The 17,950-nt window shown below is 35.2% G+C and overlaps 1 protein-coding gene and 1 long non-coding RNA gene across 2 annotated transcripts in view; one reads left to right on the top strand and one right to left on the bottom strand.

The window, feature by feature from the left end:
• CNTNAP4 (contactin associated protein family member 4) overlaps positions 1-4,934 on the top strand; it is a 598,489-nt gene extending 593,555 nt beyond the window's left edge. The window contains exon 24 of the mRNA XM_069088042.1: positions 2,445-4,934. Within this exon, the coding sequence (XP_068944143.1) occupies positions 2,445-2,638 (194 nt within the window). The 3' untranslated portion in view covers positions 2,639-4,934. The remainder of the gene's footprint in view (positions 1-2,444) is intronic.
• Positions 4,703-15,566, bottom strand: LOC138161171 (uncharacterized). Its single transcript, XR_011168295.1, has 3 exons — positions 15,408-15,566; positions 5,680-5,719; positions 4,703-4,806 (listed from the first exon to the last, which is right to left on the bottom strand). It is a non-coding gene; the product is annotated as an uncharacterized lncRNA (long non-coding RNA).
• Between the last annotated feature and the right edge of the window lie 2,384 nt (positions 15,567-17,950).

Below are 17,950 nucleotides of genomic sequence, written 5' to 3'. Positions count from 1 at the left end.
GCCTTTCAGAGTTCATTAAATGTCTCAGAAGATTCTCCATTTACAATGATTTTATTTAGTTAAGAATATCATTTATTTTAAAATGATAGCATGCAATTAAGAAAACACATCTCACTCTTATTCAAGAGCTGATTTAAAGAGACATTGTTTATACACATGGCCCAGATTCTCTCTACATTTTCTTTTAATGGGAAAATAGCCTCCAGTGGAGAAAGGCACCTGTGAGGGGAAGTCAGAGATGGCTGAATTAACCTGGCATTTTGTTGTATGGTTTAATCTAAGACAAAGTAAATATACAATGCACTTTGTAAGAGATTTTATAGTTTTAGTTCCTTTAGTCAATTAGCATTAACTGCTGTTGAAATCATTTAAAAATAATTAACTTGAATTTCCTATTTCTGCAAAATATTCTCAAGCCAAATCTATTTCAAAGTCAGTAGGATTGTAATAGATGTTTTTGCTAGGGCTCTAGGAATCTGAAAATGAGCCACTGCCAAGATTCAAAATGAAATCAAAAGTTTGCATAAACAGAATAATTGCTAGTACCTTCCTAACAATAAATCAGTGAAGAAGACTGGATCCTTAATTGTACTTATTTATTGATCTCCTTGTGATAATGATGTTTTCGTTCCACCCCCCCCCCCCAGAATATCCCACTGAGGTAGATGATACATGTGTTTCTTTCTACATTTAACAGAAAAAGAAACATTAAATGACTTGCCCAGAGTCACACAGTAAATAAGTTTTTGAGAGTCGATTCAAAGGTCTCCTAAATCCAAATTAATCACTTTCCATTCGCCTATTCTACTTCATAACTACACCTAAACTATAAGCTTCCTTGGAATATTCAAAGGACTTGACTAAATCAAGGGCTCTTAATTCTTTGTTTCATGGACCCCTTTGACAGTCAGGTAATGCCTGTGGATCCATTCCTCAGAATGATGATTTTAAATGAATAAAGTAAAAATACATAGGTTATAAAGGAAGCCAATTATATCGAAATAGTGTTTTTTTTTTTTGCTTTTGTTTATTTTTTAAATTCCTCAGACTCCAGGACAAATATTCCTTTCTAAATGGACTGAACAGGACAATATTGATATTGCCACTCAAACCATACTTGTTACAACTCATACATTTCCACCTATTTCAGTCAATAATTTCTAGTACTTGATATTTAAATTTGAATTAATGATATATCAAAATAAGAATCTACTAACTAGAGATACATCCATCACTTTAAAATGTGTTCAGAACATCAAAATGAGACAACATATGTACTAAAAATTTATGTTTTTTTTAAAGAAGGCTGTTCTTTCAGGTAATTTCCTTAAAAAAACAATAAAGTAGAATTCTTTTAAATCTAAAAGTAATTATTGACATTTAATAGAACTATATATTACAAATGCCAAATTTCCCTATCACTAGCACATTAACAGAAGTTAACCACACCTTATCATAATGAGAAAAGCACAGTGATGACTCAGCAAATCCTAAATTCAAATTGGATTAATCAAGAATTTGATGAATACTGTGGGTTACCAATAATCACTATGACTTTGCAAAAATTTTCAGAATCCAGAAATCTCAGTTCCAACTTCCTATATGAATATATGCGTGCATGTACACACACATGTACATATGTGTGTATATATCTACATATATATGTAAGTGTATGTATATTAATTTTCATCTCACTAGAGACAGTTGATTGATTTCTAAGCTTGCCCTATCATTCATTATGTGCAATCATATGGGGCAGTGACTCGTGCAAAATCTTAGCAATGTTTCTATTTCTTCTTTCTTTGCTAAGAGAACAATTTCAAAAGATTTAAGATATTGCCTAGCTAGATAATCTCAGCATCTTCTTCTCTATAGATAACTTTTTTAATGAAGAGAAATACCTGTAATCCTTTTTATATTAGTATTTATCTTTTTTTCAGTATTACCACAGTACACATATTCACCAGTCTGTCATCATCAATATATTTCAAAGTAATTTCATTTAACTTCATGCTAATTCTAATCTCATAAAAAGTATTTATTATAATATTAAGCATTCCAAATATGTATTTTTTAATCATTTAAACATTCCAATATAATATTCACCCAGTGATGTGGACATGAGGGCCTATGAGGAAATCTAAATACATTCAAATGGATTCTTACGAGTTTAGATTAAAGCTATAAAATAAGAATATGACATAGAATTTGATGGGGCCCAGAAGCAATATGAAATTTATGATACTACTTGTGTTATGATGTTAGAAATATATCGAATTCCAAAACTTTCAAAAACAGATTATTGACCTTTGTAGAAACTTGGGGATTTTATGTCTTCCTGGCCAATGAAATCTCAGAGTACGTTCTATTCAATCACCTCTTGTGGAATCAGACTTGTTGTTTGGAGACTGACTCCAAATATTCTTTTTATTTTCCCCCACTAGGTGTGATAGCAGTTGTGATATTTATCTTGCTTTGCATCACTGCCATTGCAGTGCGGATTTATCAACAGAAAAGCTTGTACAAAAAAAATGAGACCAAGAGGGCAGAAAAGGAAGACTGTGCTGAGACTGCCCTGAAAAGCGAGCTCACCATGCAAAATAGAGTTAACGAAAACCAGAAAGAATATTTCTTTTGATTGGAAGTTATGATTTAATTTAATACTATGATAGTTTGACTTTCTTGCTAAGCCAGGGGCTCTCAATGGACAAAAAATAAAAATAAAATAAAATAAGCTCTTGCACTCAAAGTAAATGCAATGGATTTGCAGACCTCTTATACTGCATACATTTCAGTCTCAGTGATTGCTCTAGGAGGCCTCTTTCAATGACATGTATTCCTTAGCTCTCATAAATGCATTTTATGTAACAGTGAATTAGATATTGTAACCAATTTCATTGTTGGTAGTTTCTGATCGTTCTGATGTGCTCCTCTACACCTGAAGTTTAACCTGTATAATGCATATGGATTTTAAATGGGAGAATTGTTACGGACCTGTTACCCCACTCCTCTTTTGAAATGAAATTCAGGAGTTTTGTTCAAGGACAAAATTCAAAGTTGAACTATAATGCTTTGCTTTAATTGACTTTTATTTTCCTATACTCCTTTTAGTTAACCTTTATTTATGAAAAATAGAAAGATAAAAGGTACTTGACTACTGTAAGCACCTAGTTGTGAGTGATAGATAGCCAAGTAACCCAAAATAAATAACCCTGTCGGTTCTCCCTGTAAGATGGTCAGTGTTACGCATTAATAGACTGGGAATGAGACTGTTTTAGAATATAGGTTTCTGTTTTTCTTTGTTTATTCAGTTGCATTAAAACCAGTGTTGGATATAAAGTAAGAGTAGTCAAAATGTGCAGAAATGGGTTCTCGATATATGATGGTGTTTTTCTTTCTAGTAATTCATTATCTCAGTTTAGGGATGGCAGCCTGTAATTACTGCCTGATACTAAATACATGTGGAATATATGATTTTTACCCCACATTGATTGCTTGATTCATATGCTCCTTAGTTCTCTGCAAACTCATTCTCTGTCTCCATCTATAGTTTAAAGAAATATGGCCACAATTATTTTCCCCAAGCATACAAAGTGGGTATGTTGATTGACTTTTCCTAAAGTTCATTCCTATTTTTTATTCCTAAAGTATTCCTTCCATCATCTTAACCTGTAACTGAATTCTACAAGCAGGCTTCTCATATGCTGAAAAAAGAAGTTCGATCTTATTCATGTAAATCTCCACTTCCCTTTCTAAATGTCGATTTGTTTCTAGTCATACATTTGTTTGCATTATTTGTTCTCTTATTCTTTTGTTCACAATGTTTCGTTACTTTGACATTTCTTGGAACAGAAGATATAATGACACAGTAAATATCATTTCTAAAAAAAATTATCGGGAGGGAGAAAGCATATTGTTGTACTAGCACATTCAGTAAATTTGCTTATCTAGACCATCTCCATGATACAGCTGTAAAGTTATACAACTCTTATTGAAAGATAACATGAATTATTACTGACTGTATTTTCATTGTGATGTATAAAACATATGAGAAGAAAATTGTAAGTGTGATGTTATGGAGACACTTCCATAATAATCGGGCAAAGATGATTAGAAAGTTGCATGCGACTATCATTTGGCTTCCCAAAGCCACTTCAGAAGAGGTGCTGTGCCCTTCTGCTTTCTTACCTTGTGCCTGCCAAGTAGAATCTTTAGTTTCTTCACACCACAACAAGTGGGAAAGGCAAATGTACATCCCAATGACCTCTTAAAAACAAACAGACAAACCACAACTCGGTTTTTTCCCTTGAGAGAATAAAAACAAAGCCTGTCTTTTTTATTATTTTTTTTTCAGAAGTGAGCTGTTTTTTCTCATAGCATTATATTTACATTGATGTTGCTTTTAAAGTATGTAAAAACAACAACATCAACTAAGGATTCTAATTAACACAGTGATGTAAAAATAGAAGAAAAAAGGAAATGTCATGATGAATGCTAGATTTAATTTCTCCCCAAGACTTGTGATGGTTAGGAAAGGATTCCACAAAGTAAAGATGGGTTTTGTCGATTCATAGCTGTCTATAGATGTTATGATATCACCACATCATTCACAGGGAGCAACTCTTCATATCCCATAGGAGTATTAACTGGCAGGTTCATATTTGAAGAAGCAGCATAGACCATTGTTGGCTGCATTCCTAAAGGGACAACAAAATGGTGGCACCAAAGTGCATTGAAACATAACACACCATCCAGTTGTCCCTTCGCTGGCCTTCTTTTCCCAATTTGTAACCTTTCTTCTCTTGTCTGTTAATAAAAAAAGCATTTTTGAAATAAAATGAGGTAATATTTTTAAAAGTTGTATAAATGTTTTAAATTGGGGAAATATATGCTAATTTTTTTCTAAAACAGTAAAAACTTGTAGATGTACGCTTTCTGTACTGGTGAGTGTATTTCTTTATAAGCTTTGATATATTTTGGGCTGTTATGGTTGGTTATCTAATGCTGAAGTTGCCATGGTAAGTACTTTTTAATCAAATAAAAAATGTAACAAAACTGCATTTTTACTGATGGCTATGTATGAAGACAACCTATGAATTATAATGACAAATATTCTCCAATTAGACTTTTTTCAGAAAACATTTTACTTAACCAACAAGTATGGATTGATTCACAAATACACTATGCTCTGAAATAGGCTCTGGTTAACATTTTCATCTTCACATAGCTCTATTGGAGTACATTTCAAACATGCATGACTGAATTGCAGACCATCTCATCAATTTTAAATGATGAAGCAGAAATACAAGAACATATACATTTCTGATGCTATAATTTAGGAGGGAACGAAAGGGGGGGCGCAAAGGAAGAAAGAGAGAAAGAAAGAATGACAAAAAGAAAAGAAGGCAGGAAAAGGGTGAGAAATAGGGTAAAAAAAGTAAGAAAAAAGGGAAGAAAGGATCAAGGAGGAAAGAAAAACAGAATTAATGAAAAAAAGAGGAAGTTATAATTATAAGTTTTATTTTGAAAGGCCTATTTTTTCTCTAAATTTAATAAACTCAAATTGATTACATAAGTAAATGACTTAATGTATGATTCCCTCAGATTCCTATAAGAGTGTAAAAAGTATTTGCCTTGTTTTTAGCAAAATATATTTTCATGAAATCTTCAAAATATTACCTGTAAAATTGTTCTTTCCATACGTGCTCCAAATAAATCACTGAAAACATGAAAAAATAAGTAAATTGAACTGTTAGGAAAAAAGAACTTTACCCTCCCCGGCCCCACCCGCAACAGTTTTTTTGACTGATAAACAGGATGGCTCTTCCTTACAGCAGCCATAGTCCTTTTGAGATCCCTTAAAATCCCATATTCTAAATTGTATTTATGAGAGGAAAAAGGGGAAACGACAGAAATTCACCAACTTGAGTTGTTTTGTCAATAAAATGAACAGTTCTCTAGAGTTTTCCCAGATTTTTTTTTAGTATGCAACAATATTTCTTTAAAGGATGGTCAGTGTGTTTGACATTCTCCCATGTAAATCCCTTTAGCTACATTTTTGATTATTCCAAATAAAATGGGCCAGTGGACACCTTCATTCAACTTGCTGAAATTCAAAATAGATATTAGCTGGGCCAGCTCACCTTTATCACCAAAATCTTCTTTATAACTGTGGAATACATACACCCTAAAGGTTAAAATGTTTCAGGTTTTTGTTGTTTGGTTTTTAAATCACTATTTTCCAAATGCTTCACCAGAACCCTTTGGTGAGTTGTGCTGATGATTCTGTTGTGTTTCACTTGTCCCTACTCTCTTTTCCCAATTTCTGAGTGATGAGTTATGATAATAATGGTAAAAAAGGAGAAAGAATAATTGTGTATGATGATTGTGTATATATCTGACTAATTGGACATATGTGTATATATTTTTATATGTATGTATACACACATACATATCACACACACCATAGTTAGGAGTAGAAATGGTGGATAGGTGGTAGTTGGTCTAGAGGGCAAGGGATTATATGCATAAGGGGACATAGGATACATCTACAGATACGTGGTAAATTACAAAAAGTTGAAAAACTTATTTTATTTTATTTTTTATTAAAGCAATAGGGGTTAAGTAACTTGCTCAAGGTTACATGGCCAGTTATTTCTGGGTGTGGTGCTAAGTATCTGAGCCCAGATTTGATCCAGGTCATCCTGACACTGGGGCCTGTGCTCTTACTCGCTTTGCTACCTGGACGCCCCCCAAAACTTATTTTAACCAAAAGAAAACATGAATAGAGATGGACTGCAAGGGCTAAGTAAAATCTGAAAAAACAATTTAATTATGAGTGTAATTTAATGTATTCATTTAATACCAAAGCAGAAACCAGATTTCTGTTGTAATATCCATAAAAATGTAGAGACAAGAGGGGTGCTTCAGATGACACAGTATTATTCTCTGGGTTTACTTGAGGCAACTAAGGCCCAAAGAATTGGCATTAGTTTCCCAAGATTATATAGGTACTTAACTGGGGAACTGGGAGGCAGAAGGTTTAGGTGGAAAAGAGACTGTATTTGGAGTCAGAGAACCTTGGTTGGAATCCCAGCTCTTTTGTTTACTGTATGTTTGACCTTAGGCAAGTCAGTTAAACTCTAATCCATAAAATAAGAGTTTGACTTGTCCTCAAAGGTCCCTTGTAGGTCTAATTATGATAGTATGTTATTATGTTTGAGTCATTTTAGTTTTGTCTGACTCTTCATCACCCCTTTGGGGTTTTCTTGGCAAAGATATTGGAATGATTTGTGATTTCTTTCTCCAGGTCATTTTACAGATGAGGAAAACTGAGGCAAAGTGAAGTGACTTGCCCAGGGTCACACAGCTAGGAAGTGTCTGAGGTCAGATTTGAACTCAGGAAGATATTTTCCTGATTCCAGGCCTGGAGGTCTATCCACTGTGCCACCTAGCTGTCCCATATAATAGTATATCTAGCATTATTTAATACTTTAAACACATCATCTTCTTTTTTCTCCATAAGCACCCTGGTAGATAGGTGCTATCATTATGACCATTTTGTAAATGATGAAATTGAGTCAGACAAAAATTAATTGACTTGTTCAAAGTGTCGCATATCTAGTAAGTGTCTTTGCTGAGATTTGAACTTAGCGCCTGCTTTCAGATCTAACATTTTATCCACTGGACCATCTAGAAGTTTCTAAATCTATGATCATATGAAAACAAGTCTCTTGACTCTGCCTCCAGTATTTCTGCATCAGCACTTTGCCTCTGAAGTTTGCTTTTTACACTTAAATTAAGACCAAGATTTTCATTAAAACAGTTATTAAATACTTCAATTTGATGATCTCACAGGTTCATATAGCCCAGCATAGAATATCCTTTGAATTCAAAAGATTTACTTGATGTTTTCCTATTTGGGGGAAAAAATGAAGCCAAGGATTTGAAATTTCATCACTGTGTTTACTCTTCACTGATAGACACTTCAAAACTGCAACACTTTCCTGGTCTCCATTAGTCATCATTACGAAGAAAAGAGAAAAACAACAAATAAATGGATTATTGCCCTTGTGGAGAGGAGCCACCCACACTTGTGCAGGGCCTTAGCCCGTGGATGTGCACATAGTCCACAGCTGCACCCCCACTTGGAGCCCTTCCAGCTTGGCCATATCTACCAGAGCTCATAGCACTTTGTGATTCTAAAATCTGCTGCATACCATGCTGAGGCATCAAAGGAAGACGCAAGTGAAGACTGGAAAAACACAAAGAGCCTCAAGTGATTCTGTGATCTAATCTACGTAGATAGTCTTGCCACTGTGCCCAACCTGTCCTAATCTTGTTCATATACTCTCATATCTTTGCAATAAGGAATTCACTCAAATGCTGGCAATATTTATTTTCTATGGAATTCCAGTCAGACAAATGGGCTACCCGTTAGCTTTCTTTCACTTTGCTATGACCAACCTGTCTTTTTTCAAAGATATTTTTTTGTGAATAATGATGATGATGATGGATAGCATTCACATACATTTTAAGTTTTGCAAAACAAAGTGTCCTCTTATGATTTATAAATTGATTTAATAATATTTCATTTGAGGACATCTTTTATGCCAATTTTATGTACTTATTTATGATGTGATAAAATATTCTCACACCTACCATATGTCTTTCTACCGTCCTATGGGAGAGACTCATTGTTAATTCTTCAACAAATTGTAAGTCTATGATGAAAGACACTACTTCCAGATGAGCCAGAAAAACCTTAGGTCCTTTTGCTAAATTAAGTAACTTTGTAAATCTAAATAATTTAGGATACTAAATTACTAAGTCAGGGGAATTATGTAGATATGTGTATGTAATATATATCACCATATTCAATAATATGTTTATAAATAAGGCAAAGCTACATATATATACATTTTTATAATTATATATATATGTATGTATATATTTGCATATATAGCTGGATAGACCTGCAAATGACACAAAGCAGGTAGATATGGTTAACATACAGGATGAGAGGGAAAATTAAAAAAAATCTTTATGGGTTAGAGCAGTGGTCTAAATCTAATAATATGACATCATCTAGGAAGAAGTATAATGCTTTACATTTTATATATATTAAAAAATAACAACAACAGCCTTAAGTAAAGGATGGGTGAGACATGCTTAAACAGCCATTCGCATGAAAAAGTTCTGAGAATCTTATTGGACTGCAAGCTAAACGTAAGCCAGAAGTTTGATGTGATAGTGAAGGGGGAAGGGTGTCAGGCGAGGGAGGAAGAGGAAGCAAGGAAGGATCCTGATAAATGACAAATCCTCTTTGAAAAGTCTACTCTTGGAATGAGGAGGTGATGTGTCTGTCATGGTAAGGTCAAATCTTTGGTACTGAATTGATTTATAGGTGCTATAGCCTGAGGACATTGATCATTTTGAGAGCATCCAAAGAAAGATAACCAAGATGGTGAAGGTCCTTAAGTCCAAATCACGACAATCAATTGAAATTGAGGCTGCTGAGTTTCCTTCCAATTCTAAAATTGTGTGGTCCTATGCAACGATTTTAATAGATATTTTATAGCTCATTAGGATTTGCAAAATTCTACACATATATCTTTTGAATGATTCTCCCATGGTCACCCAAAGATGAGATTTGAACGGAGTTTTCTCCTGATTCCAATCCAGAACTTTGCCCATATATAACATGGCTTTTGTGGACTAAGAATATTGAACATGTGTGACAGGAAGTCAGAAAATATGAATTATGTTTTGACACTAAATAGCTCTAAGCCTGGGAACACTTTACCTATCTGCAACAATTTCTTTAGCACTAAAATAGGGGAGGGGAGTATGTTGGGTGAAATAATACCTAATATTCAAATAACATTTTATGCTTAACATGTTATTTAAATATGCTCATTAACATGTTATTTCATTTGGTCCTCACACCAATGCTATGAAATGGGTTTTATTTTTACCCTCATTTTACAGATGAAGTGAGACTCAGAAAATTTAAGTGAATTGTCTAGTCTTATCTATTTAGTAAATGTATGAGGTAGGATTCAAATTCTTGCCCTTCTGACTCCAAGTTGAATTTACTAATCCCAAGCCCAATGATTATATTCTATAATTTTATATATTTTTAAAACTTATGGAATAAAATAAGCATTTCCACAACAGTGTAATAAAAAAGATTGTATATTAAACTGCAACTATGTACAACTTAACATTCCTTTTAAGTATACAATAAAGTTATCATAAAATTTCTTTTTTCTTTCTCTACCCCACCTTAGATATGGCTACCATTAGACACCCACATACACACACATGTGTGTGCACACATGCATAAAACCATTCTATTCATCTATCAGTTATTTTTTGTTGTTTTTGCTGGTTGCAGATAGTATCTTCCTACCTTTGTCTTTTGTAGTAAATTTTAATTTTTTGTAATAGTTAAAATGACTTAGTCGCTCACAGTTGTTCTTAAAACATGTATTTTAAAATATTTCTCCTAGAAGAATTCCTTCCTAATTGTGAACAAAAGATAGAATGATCACTGAATTCCAAATTCTTACATGTTCTACCCCTTCACTAGGTTTCTGAAAGCCAAAATATCTTCAGATTTCATATAAAGGCTTTTTTTAAACCAGGATTGTGTCATATTTTGACATGAACTAAGATTTTATCCTTTCCTATCCCTGTGTCCTCCAGTGAGATAATCTTCTGTCCCTTACATGTAAATAGATCCTTATGTCTATAGCTAGACAATTAAAAGAAAGTTGCCTAGAGAGTGTTGGAGAGAAAGCTGGCCTGATTCAAATCCTGCCTCTAACACATGCTACTTGCATGACTTTGTACAAGTCCCTCAGCCTCTCCATGTCTTGGAAAGCTCTCTAGTTCTCTATAGAGCAGTTGCCTTCCATATAAGCACAAGATGTTTCTCCACCAGAAAACTTCTCATAATTATAGAAATCACAGGTCTGGATAGATACATAAACATTAAATTTTGTACCTATTATTTTCAGGTTTCACTTGCTTTTTCTCTCCTGGTTCTTTGGAACTGTAATGGGAATGTAAATCTGTAAGATCTTCCCTGCCCCTAGGCTAAAGTGCACCTGGAGCCTGTTGTGGGAGGCTTGTTTTTCAGTAGATACTTCTTGATTGGCCAGTGAGTCAATAAGGTTGTTACATTCTCTGAGCCAGGAGAAGGCTAAATAAGCCCTGATGTGTAGCTTTGTTTTGGGGCTCACTTTGAGAAGTGTTGCGTGATTTGATCAGATGAAACTCTGGGAAGCTGTTGTCCAGAGCCGCCCGGCTTTGAAACCCAGATGTTGTTTGGTATGGATGTAATGGTTGGACAGTTTGGAAACTGTCTACTTGATTTGTTTCTCTGTCTTGATAATTCTGTCTGTATACTCTGAAGTTTGGGGTGCTGACCTTTTCCCCCTGAACTAGGTAAACGATACATATGTTTGACTGATTAAAGTAAGCTTGTTAACCCATTTTGAGTTGCTTTCCTTTATCAAAGCAGATCCAAGAACCTGTATTGGCAGCAAACCCTGGGGATGCTTGGGGTGCTTGCTGCTACAGGGATATAATACCTGTCTTCACATATGGTCAGGACAGCAATTTACTCTTCTAAGTTGTTATAGTTGTTAGAAATCTAGCCTTCCCTACCACTAGCAAGACCTCGATTAACACTGCTTTTGCATCCGATTCTCAAGCAGAACTGGAAAAAGAAATCAGAATGAAATTGTGGAACCCTGTGCAAGGAGTCCCAGATACTGGGCATGTGAGTGGGATAGGACTCCAAGGTTCCACAGCAGGTAATACTGTAGAAATAACTAGGCTGGAACTAAAAGACTGGGACTAGTGTGGGAGAAAACAACTGGCTTTAATAGTTGCCAGGAGTTATTTCTCTCCCAGAAAATGCCATTTATGGCACAGAATCTGGGTTTCTGAAATTCTTGTGATAACTCCTGCTGTCAATCATATGGGCCTTCCTAAGCTCCTCATCCATATCTTATATCCTAGTAGAAATCATAGGATTGGAGTTAAATTTGAAATTCTACTATTTTCTAGTGTATTGGAGTAAAGACTGCTAGAGCAAGGGAAAGTGCTCAAAGTTTCCTTATTTATGTTCCCACTCTTGGGCTCTAATCAAAACTATTTGGAATTAACCAGTGGTTGAGAAAATAAGGGTAAAAAATTTTAAACAAAGTCTAGAATTAGAGAATCTGAAATAAATACAGGAGTGTGGTAGGCAAGTCATAAGAGGGCAAGGCAGTGGTAAAAGTAAAGTGGAGGAGACAGGAGGGATAGGAAATAAGAGATACATATACATAAAAACAAAGATCCGGAGTAGAACAGGTTTGGGAATGTGTGTCTGTGTATGTATGTATACAGGTATATGTGCATGTATATATTTATAGCTACAGAGAAACAATATGCATTTTACTGTGGCCCCGGGAGGGAAAAAAAAGAACAAAAAACATCTCACAAGGAACCAAAGATGGATAATTCCCAACACATGGAGTATTATTTATCATATAGGCGTTCTTGAAATGAAAATTTATTGTTACATATTTTGAATCCTCTCATGTTCTGCTATGTACATGACATTCTTTTATTTCTTTCTAACTTTGTATTTAAGTTCCAGTATCTAAATTTGTGATATGTTTTTGTTTCTTTTCTCTATTCTCTATTTGTGTTCTGGGTTTTGAGTCTAAAATTTTTGAAAAAAATATATATTAGAAGGAAGAGTTTGGTTAAAATGAAATATATCACAGTCAGAAAAGATTTTTCTCCCCTCATTTTGTCTTACCTTCAGAGGGCTGGAACCTTAAAAAAAAGTGTATCCTTACTCCTTTCCTTTTAGGTTCTTTCATGGACTTTGGGCATTTAACTTGATCATATATGCCTCTATGTATGTTGTATAGCTAATCATGACAAGATTTCCCCAGTTTTAGGGATGTTTTGTGCATAAAATCATGTCAAAATCTTTTAAAGTCAAATGGAAGAATATTCCTTACATGGGGGTGAAAAGAAAGGAAACAGCAGGTTTAAAATGGTGGTGTCCCTTAGTTATATATTTATCTCACAAAATTGTTGTGAGAAGAGTAGTTAAAAACAAGTAATTCTATTGAATAGATCAAATGAGAAAGACTCAAGCAGTGAAACTCCATAACCATGTTGAATACACTTGAAACATATCACTTGGAGAAGAGATCCTAAGCTTTCCCCTCCTCTTGCCTGCCAGAAGACAAGGCTTCAAGAAGCCCCAGAGCCCTGAAAGGGACAACGTCCACAAGGCCCTGTTCCTGAGGCCTGGATGGCCCTGAAGGTACCTCAGGAATGTGTTTTTACTTTCTTACTCACAGGGATACGTGTTACCCTGCGACATACTTCCACCTTCTGTCTCCTCCTCTTTTCCGTGAACTTGAGCATCACTAGGTAATCTCAAAAGATGTAGAGAGAGCTAATAGTGGAATCACCTGACCTTCATCAACAGAACCCCTGTCCTCCACTGAGCTAAGAATGGCTCTAAGCTCATTTTACAATGAACAGGATAGTCTGTCTCCCTCTTCTTCCTTCCTCCCTCTTTCCTCTCTTCCTCTCTCCCCTCTCTTTCTCCCCATCACAATAAAGTAGAAGCCTCAACTCCTGAAAAACGGCACCCCCCCCAAACATACACGACCCTCTCATTTCACTCTATCATGCCGTACACCTGACCATGACATTTCCTCCCCACCCCTCCTTCCCACAATATCGACTACAGGTTTGTTTTATTTTTCGGCAGCGGTCTATGAGATTCCAAATTATAATGAACAAACTTCCTTTTTTTATAATAGATCTCTTCCTCTCATGCTTTTTCCACCTTCCAACACTTGCTGGGACGTAACTCCTGCCCGTGATACTGTACCCATAGTGTCTCCTTAGCCTTCCTTCCTAAGACCTTTGCATTGCACCTTACCCTACCTACCCCTGTGCTCACAGGTCCTGTGGCAGGGGTGAGGGTGTTGAAAGGAGTGTAATATCCCTTTCTCTCCACATCCACTTCTAGACTCCCCCTCATTCCCAGTCAAATTTATTATCCAATGCAGATCCCAATGTTAGCCACGGGACCTCTCTCTCTTTATACAATAAATTAAGTTCCTAGTTCACAGTACCTTTCTGTACCCAGGTTCTACCTTCATATTAAGGAATCCAACATATGTAGCTGTTCTTTCAAACGCCTTCACTTCCCAGTTCCCACCTCACACGCCTTCCTGCTCTTCTCCACTTCAGGCTACCCAGAAACTTGCTTCAACATGCCTCTAATAAAGTGTCCTTTTTTCCATATTCAAAATCTCTGAAATCCCTTTAATGAATTATAATATTCTATCTCTCCTCATAATTCCTCCTCCAAATTTTATCCTTTGTTTTCACCATGATGTCCAACCCATCTACAAATAAATAGGTCTTCATGCCATTACCCTTCTCTGCCTACATTCTCATCTCACCCTTCTCAACCTTGGTCCCTTAGTGATCTGGTTCAAGACTGCACTATCCTCTGTTCTATACTATCCCCTGCCAGGCAGGCATATGGGTCAGTGGATAGAACAGTGGACCTGGGTTCACATGTGACTTCAGTCACTAGCAGCAAAGCTGTAGACAAGGCTGCTAACCTTTTGCCTCAGTTTCCTCTTATGTCAATTGCATATAAAGTACCTACCTTTCAAGGTAGTTGTGAGGTTAAAATGAGATTGTTTTGGTAAAGTGCTTTACAAACTTCAAAGTACTACACAAAGTCTAGCGATTATCATTACTTTTAATTCTGCTCCCCCCTTGTCCTGCTTCTTGCCAAACATAAACTGAGCTTGTTCCGTCCACCTCTGTTGTTCCTGCTTGTGTGCTTCTGAAGAATCTGGAAGAATCCACATAGCCATATTCACTATGTCCATTGCAAATTTACGCTTTTTAATCTCAACTGAATGCTTACAGCAGCAAGGTAACCTTTTTACTCCCCCCCCCAATCTTTCTCACTCATAATGACAGATTCCAAACCTTACCATTGCTTTTTAATTGTACCACTGCATACCTCCGCACAGCTGAGACTCTCACTTTAAATTTTACCCAAGTATTTGAAGTCAATCACACTGATTCCCTTTGTTCTTCACCTTCTCCTCTCTCCCTGCTTTCCCCTCCTCATATTGGCCTCAGGTGAAGAGTTCATTCTCCTTGTAACACTCAAAACCGCTTTTGGCGCCCTTGATCCTGCCCCTTCCACTGTTATCAGTAGATACTCCTCAGCATCCTTGTTATCCCTTTTTTCTCTTGAATCTCTCCTTATGAGCTGGTTCCTTCTCTACTGCATATAAACACACCCATGGGTCCCCCATCTTCAAAATGCCCACCCTTGATCCTACCTTCCTTCTGGCCATCATTCCATAATGAAAATCCTTGAGAAACTTGTTCACACTGCTTGGCTCCACTTTCTTCTCTCCCTCTCTCTAAGCCCTCAGCAATCTGGCTTCAGACCTCATCATTTAGCTGAGGTTCCACTTTCCAAAGCTGTTAATGATCTCCTACCCACTGCCTAATTACAAAGTAACAAGGTATGTGCCTTCCTGAAAAGCAAGACTCCCCTAAGCAAGCTTCTCCTGTTGGGCTTGATTTTTTCAAACCCTTCAGCAAACTCCTCCCACCACAGGCTCCATGTGACCACATTCAGCCTATTGGGGGCAGAGGATATTTTCAAATCAGGTAAGGTCCTCAATTTTACTTAGGCTTACTAAGGGACAGGGAAGATCTTCAAATTCCCATTCCCATTACACCATTACACCATGGTTAAGTTATTTAACAACTCTCAGTTTCCTCATTCATGAAATAGGATTAAAATTCACTTCAGTACCTTCCTTATTGAGTTGAGATTCAAGTAGGATTATTTTACATTCTTTCTGTAATCTTATAAGATTATATTTTTTATTGAATTTTATTGCAAATTTTAAGACATAATCATATAGAAAATACACATAAATACTTATATTGTGCTTTTCAAAATTTAAATGTCACTTATTTTTTATTATTGTTATTATTTGGCTTTTTTATGGTTCATCCACTTTTGAAATATTCATTTGGTTCTCTGTCTCATTTTTCAATCTTTATCAGTGATTGATACTATGTAGTATTCATACATTCATAGACTTAGAACTTTCAGCTCTTAGAGTTAAACTCATTCAGTCTTCTTATTTTACAAATGAAGAAATTGGAACCTAGAGAGGTTAAGTGACTTGCCCAAATTCACAAAAGTAGTAAGTGATATAGTAGAAGGGGGGATTTGAAGCCAAGTGCTTAGTCCAAGTTTTGTGAACTTAAAAAATCTGAAGCTATGGAAATTCATCCTTATTTAGAGTGACTTTAAATTGTTTTGTATGTTAATCAAATCAGTGAATCATTTATCTAGAGAACTCCCAAGAATTGAACAAATACATATAACAAAACAAACTAAACAAAGATTAGGTTAAATGGCTCATGTTTGAAAAAATCAAGCTTAGATAGCTGGAAAATACTTTTTCTTGGCTAAATATCCTAATTCAAGGCATGAGCTACCCTTTAAATTAATTGATTTCTGTGTTCAGAATTAGCTGTGTTTTATACTGGAAAAATGTAGAATTTCATTGAAAAACTTCCACAGTCATAAGCAATGAGATGTTATTAATCTTTCATTTTTCACGTATTTACTCTAGTAATAAGTTGTTTCCTCTCAATTCAGTTGAGAAATGACCTTTTCTTTCCACCAGCTTAACAAAATGATACTAAAAGGAGAAAGACTTTTTTTTAATTTGAAATTTGAAATCATTATGCTGGAAATCATTACTCCAGATCAAGATTCTCACAGTTTTTTTTTAATTTTTTTTTTTCTTGAAGAGTGACAGGATTCACCAAGCAGTGGTTCCTGACACATAAAAGTGGGTAGTATATTGAGTTCAGGGTATAGAGTAAATAGATTGTAAATGATGTAAAAGAACTCTCTATAACAAACCCTTGAGTTTTTATCTGACAAGAGGGAATAATAACACGAATAAATTACTTCCCTTGCTAAGCCAAATGAGCTGCAACTTAGACTACTATATGGTGTCAGATATAATATAATTGATGTGCTCTTGGACCATTGCCAGCTTTCCTTTGGCCCAGCCCCATATGATTTATGTTGATAATAGACTAGCTTTGATAGATAGAGATGCAGTTATGGATATAGATTATATATACATACATATTCTACTCATTGAGGTTTTGATTTTTACATTTTTACCTTACCATAAAATGTATCCTTTAATATTTAAATATCTAAAATTATTTTTAAATGAAAAATTGTCTATAAAGCAAGTTTCTGTGTGTCAGATTACATTTTTCATTGACTTTGTATCATAACTCAGAAGATATAATTTTATAGAAAACATTTTCCCAATTTTATTTTTTTGCAATAAAATCCATTCTTGAGACAAAGTTTTTGGAATTAAACACTTAAAGGAAAAACAATTTTTTCTATAAACATTACTCATAGAAACTGACAAAATAAAATTGCAGAAATAGATGTGACAATGCCAGGAAACGGTAACGCTTTTCATGTAAGAAGCTACTCCTGTATAGGGGCTAATTATCCTGCTGAATCTGTAGCAGCACAATAAACCTTCACTTAAAAACAACAATAAAAAAATATGCTGTTCAAGACATATATGAACTCCCCACCCTGACTGTAAGATTTCCTCTTACAAAACTGAAGTTTGGGCCAAGAAGAGCCATATTTCCTAGAGTGCGTTTCAATAACAATTTTAACCCAACTTCATTTCTGATAATCCTAGTGCCCAGAGCCACGGGAACAAGGGACAAAATGTTTTAAGTCTCCTGAAAATTATTGTAAAACTTAATTTTAGGAAATATATAATAAACCTCTTGTCTCACTTATAGA

Source organism: Petaurus breviceps, unplaced genomic scaffold, assembly GCF_028583685.1.
Source record: "Petaurus breviceps papuanus isolate PSGF00001 unplaced genomic scaffold, PetGlider_PUasm1.0 183, whole genome shotgun sequence".
Classification (NCBI taxonomy): domain Eukaryota; kingdom Metazoa; phylum Chordata; class Mammalia; order Diprotodontia; family Petauridae; genus Petaurus; species Petaurus breviceps.
Note: the sequence above shows the minus strand (reverse complement) of the source record. Positions and strands in the feature narration are given on the sequence as shown.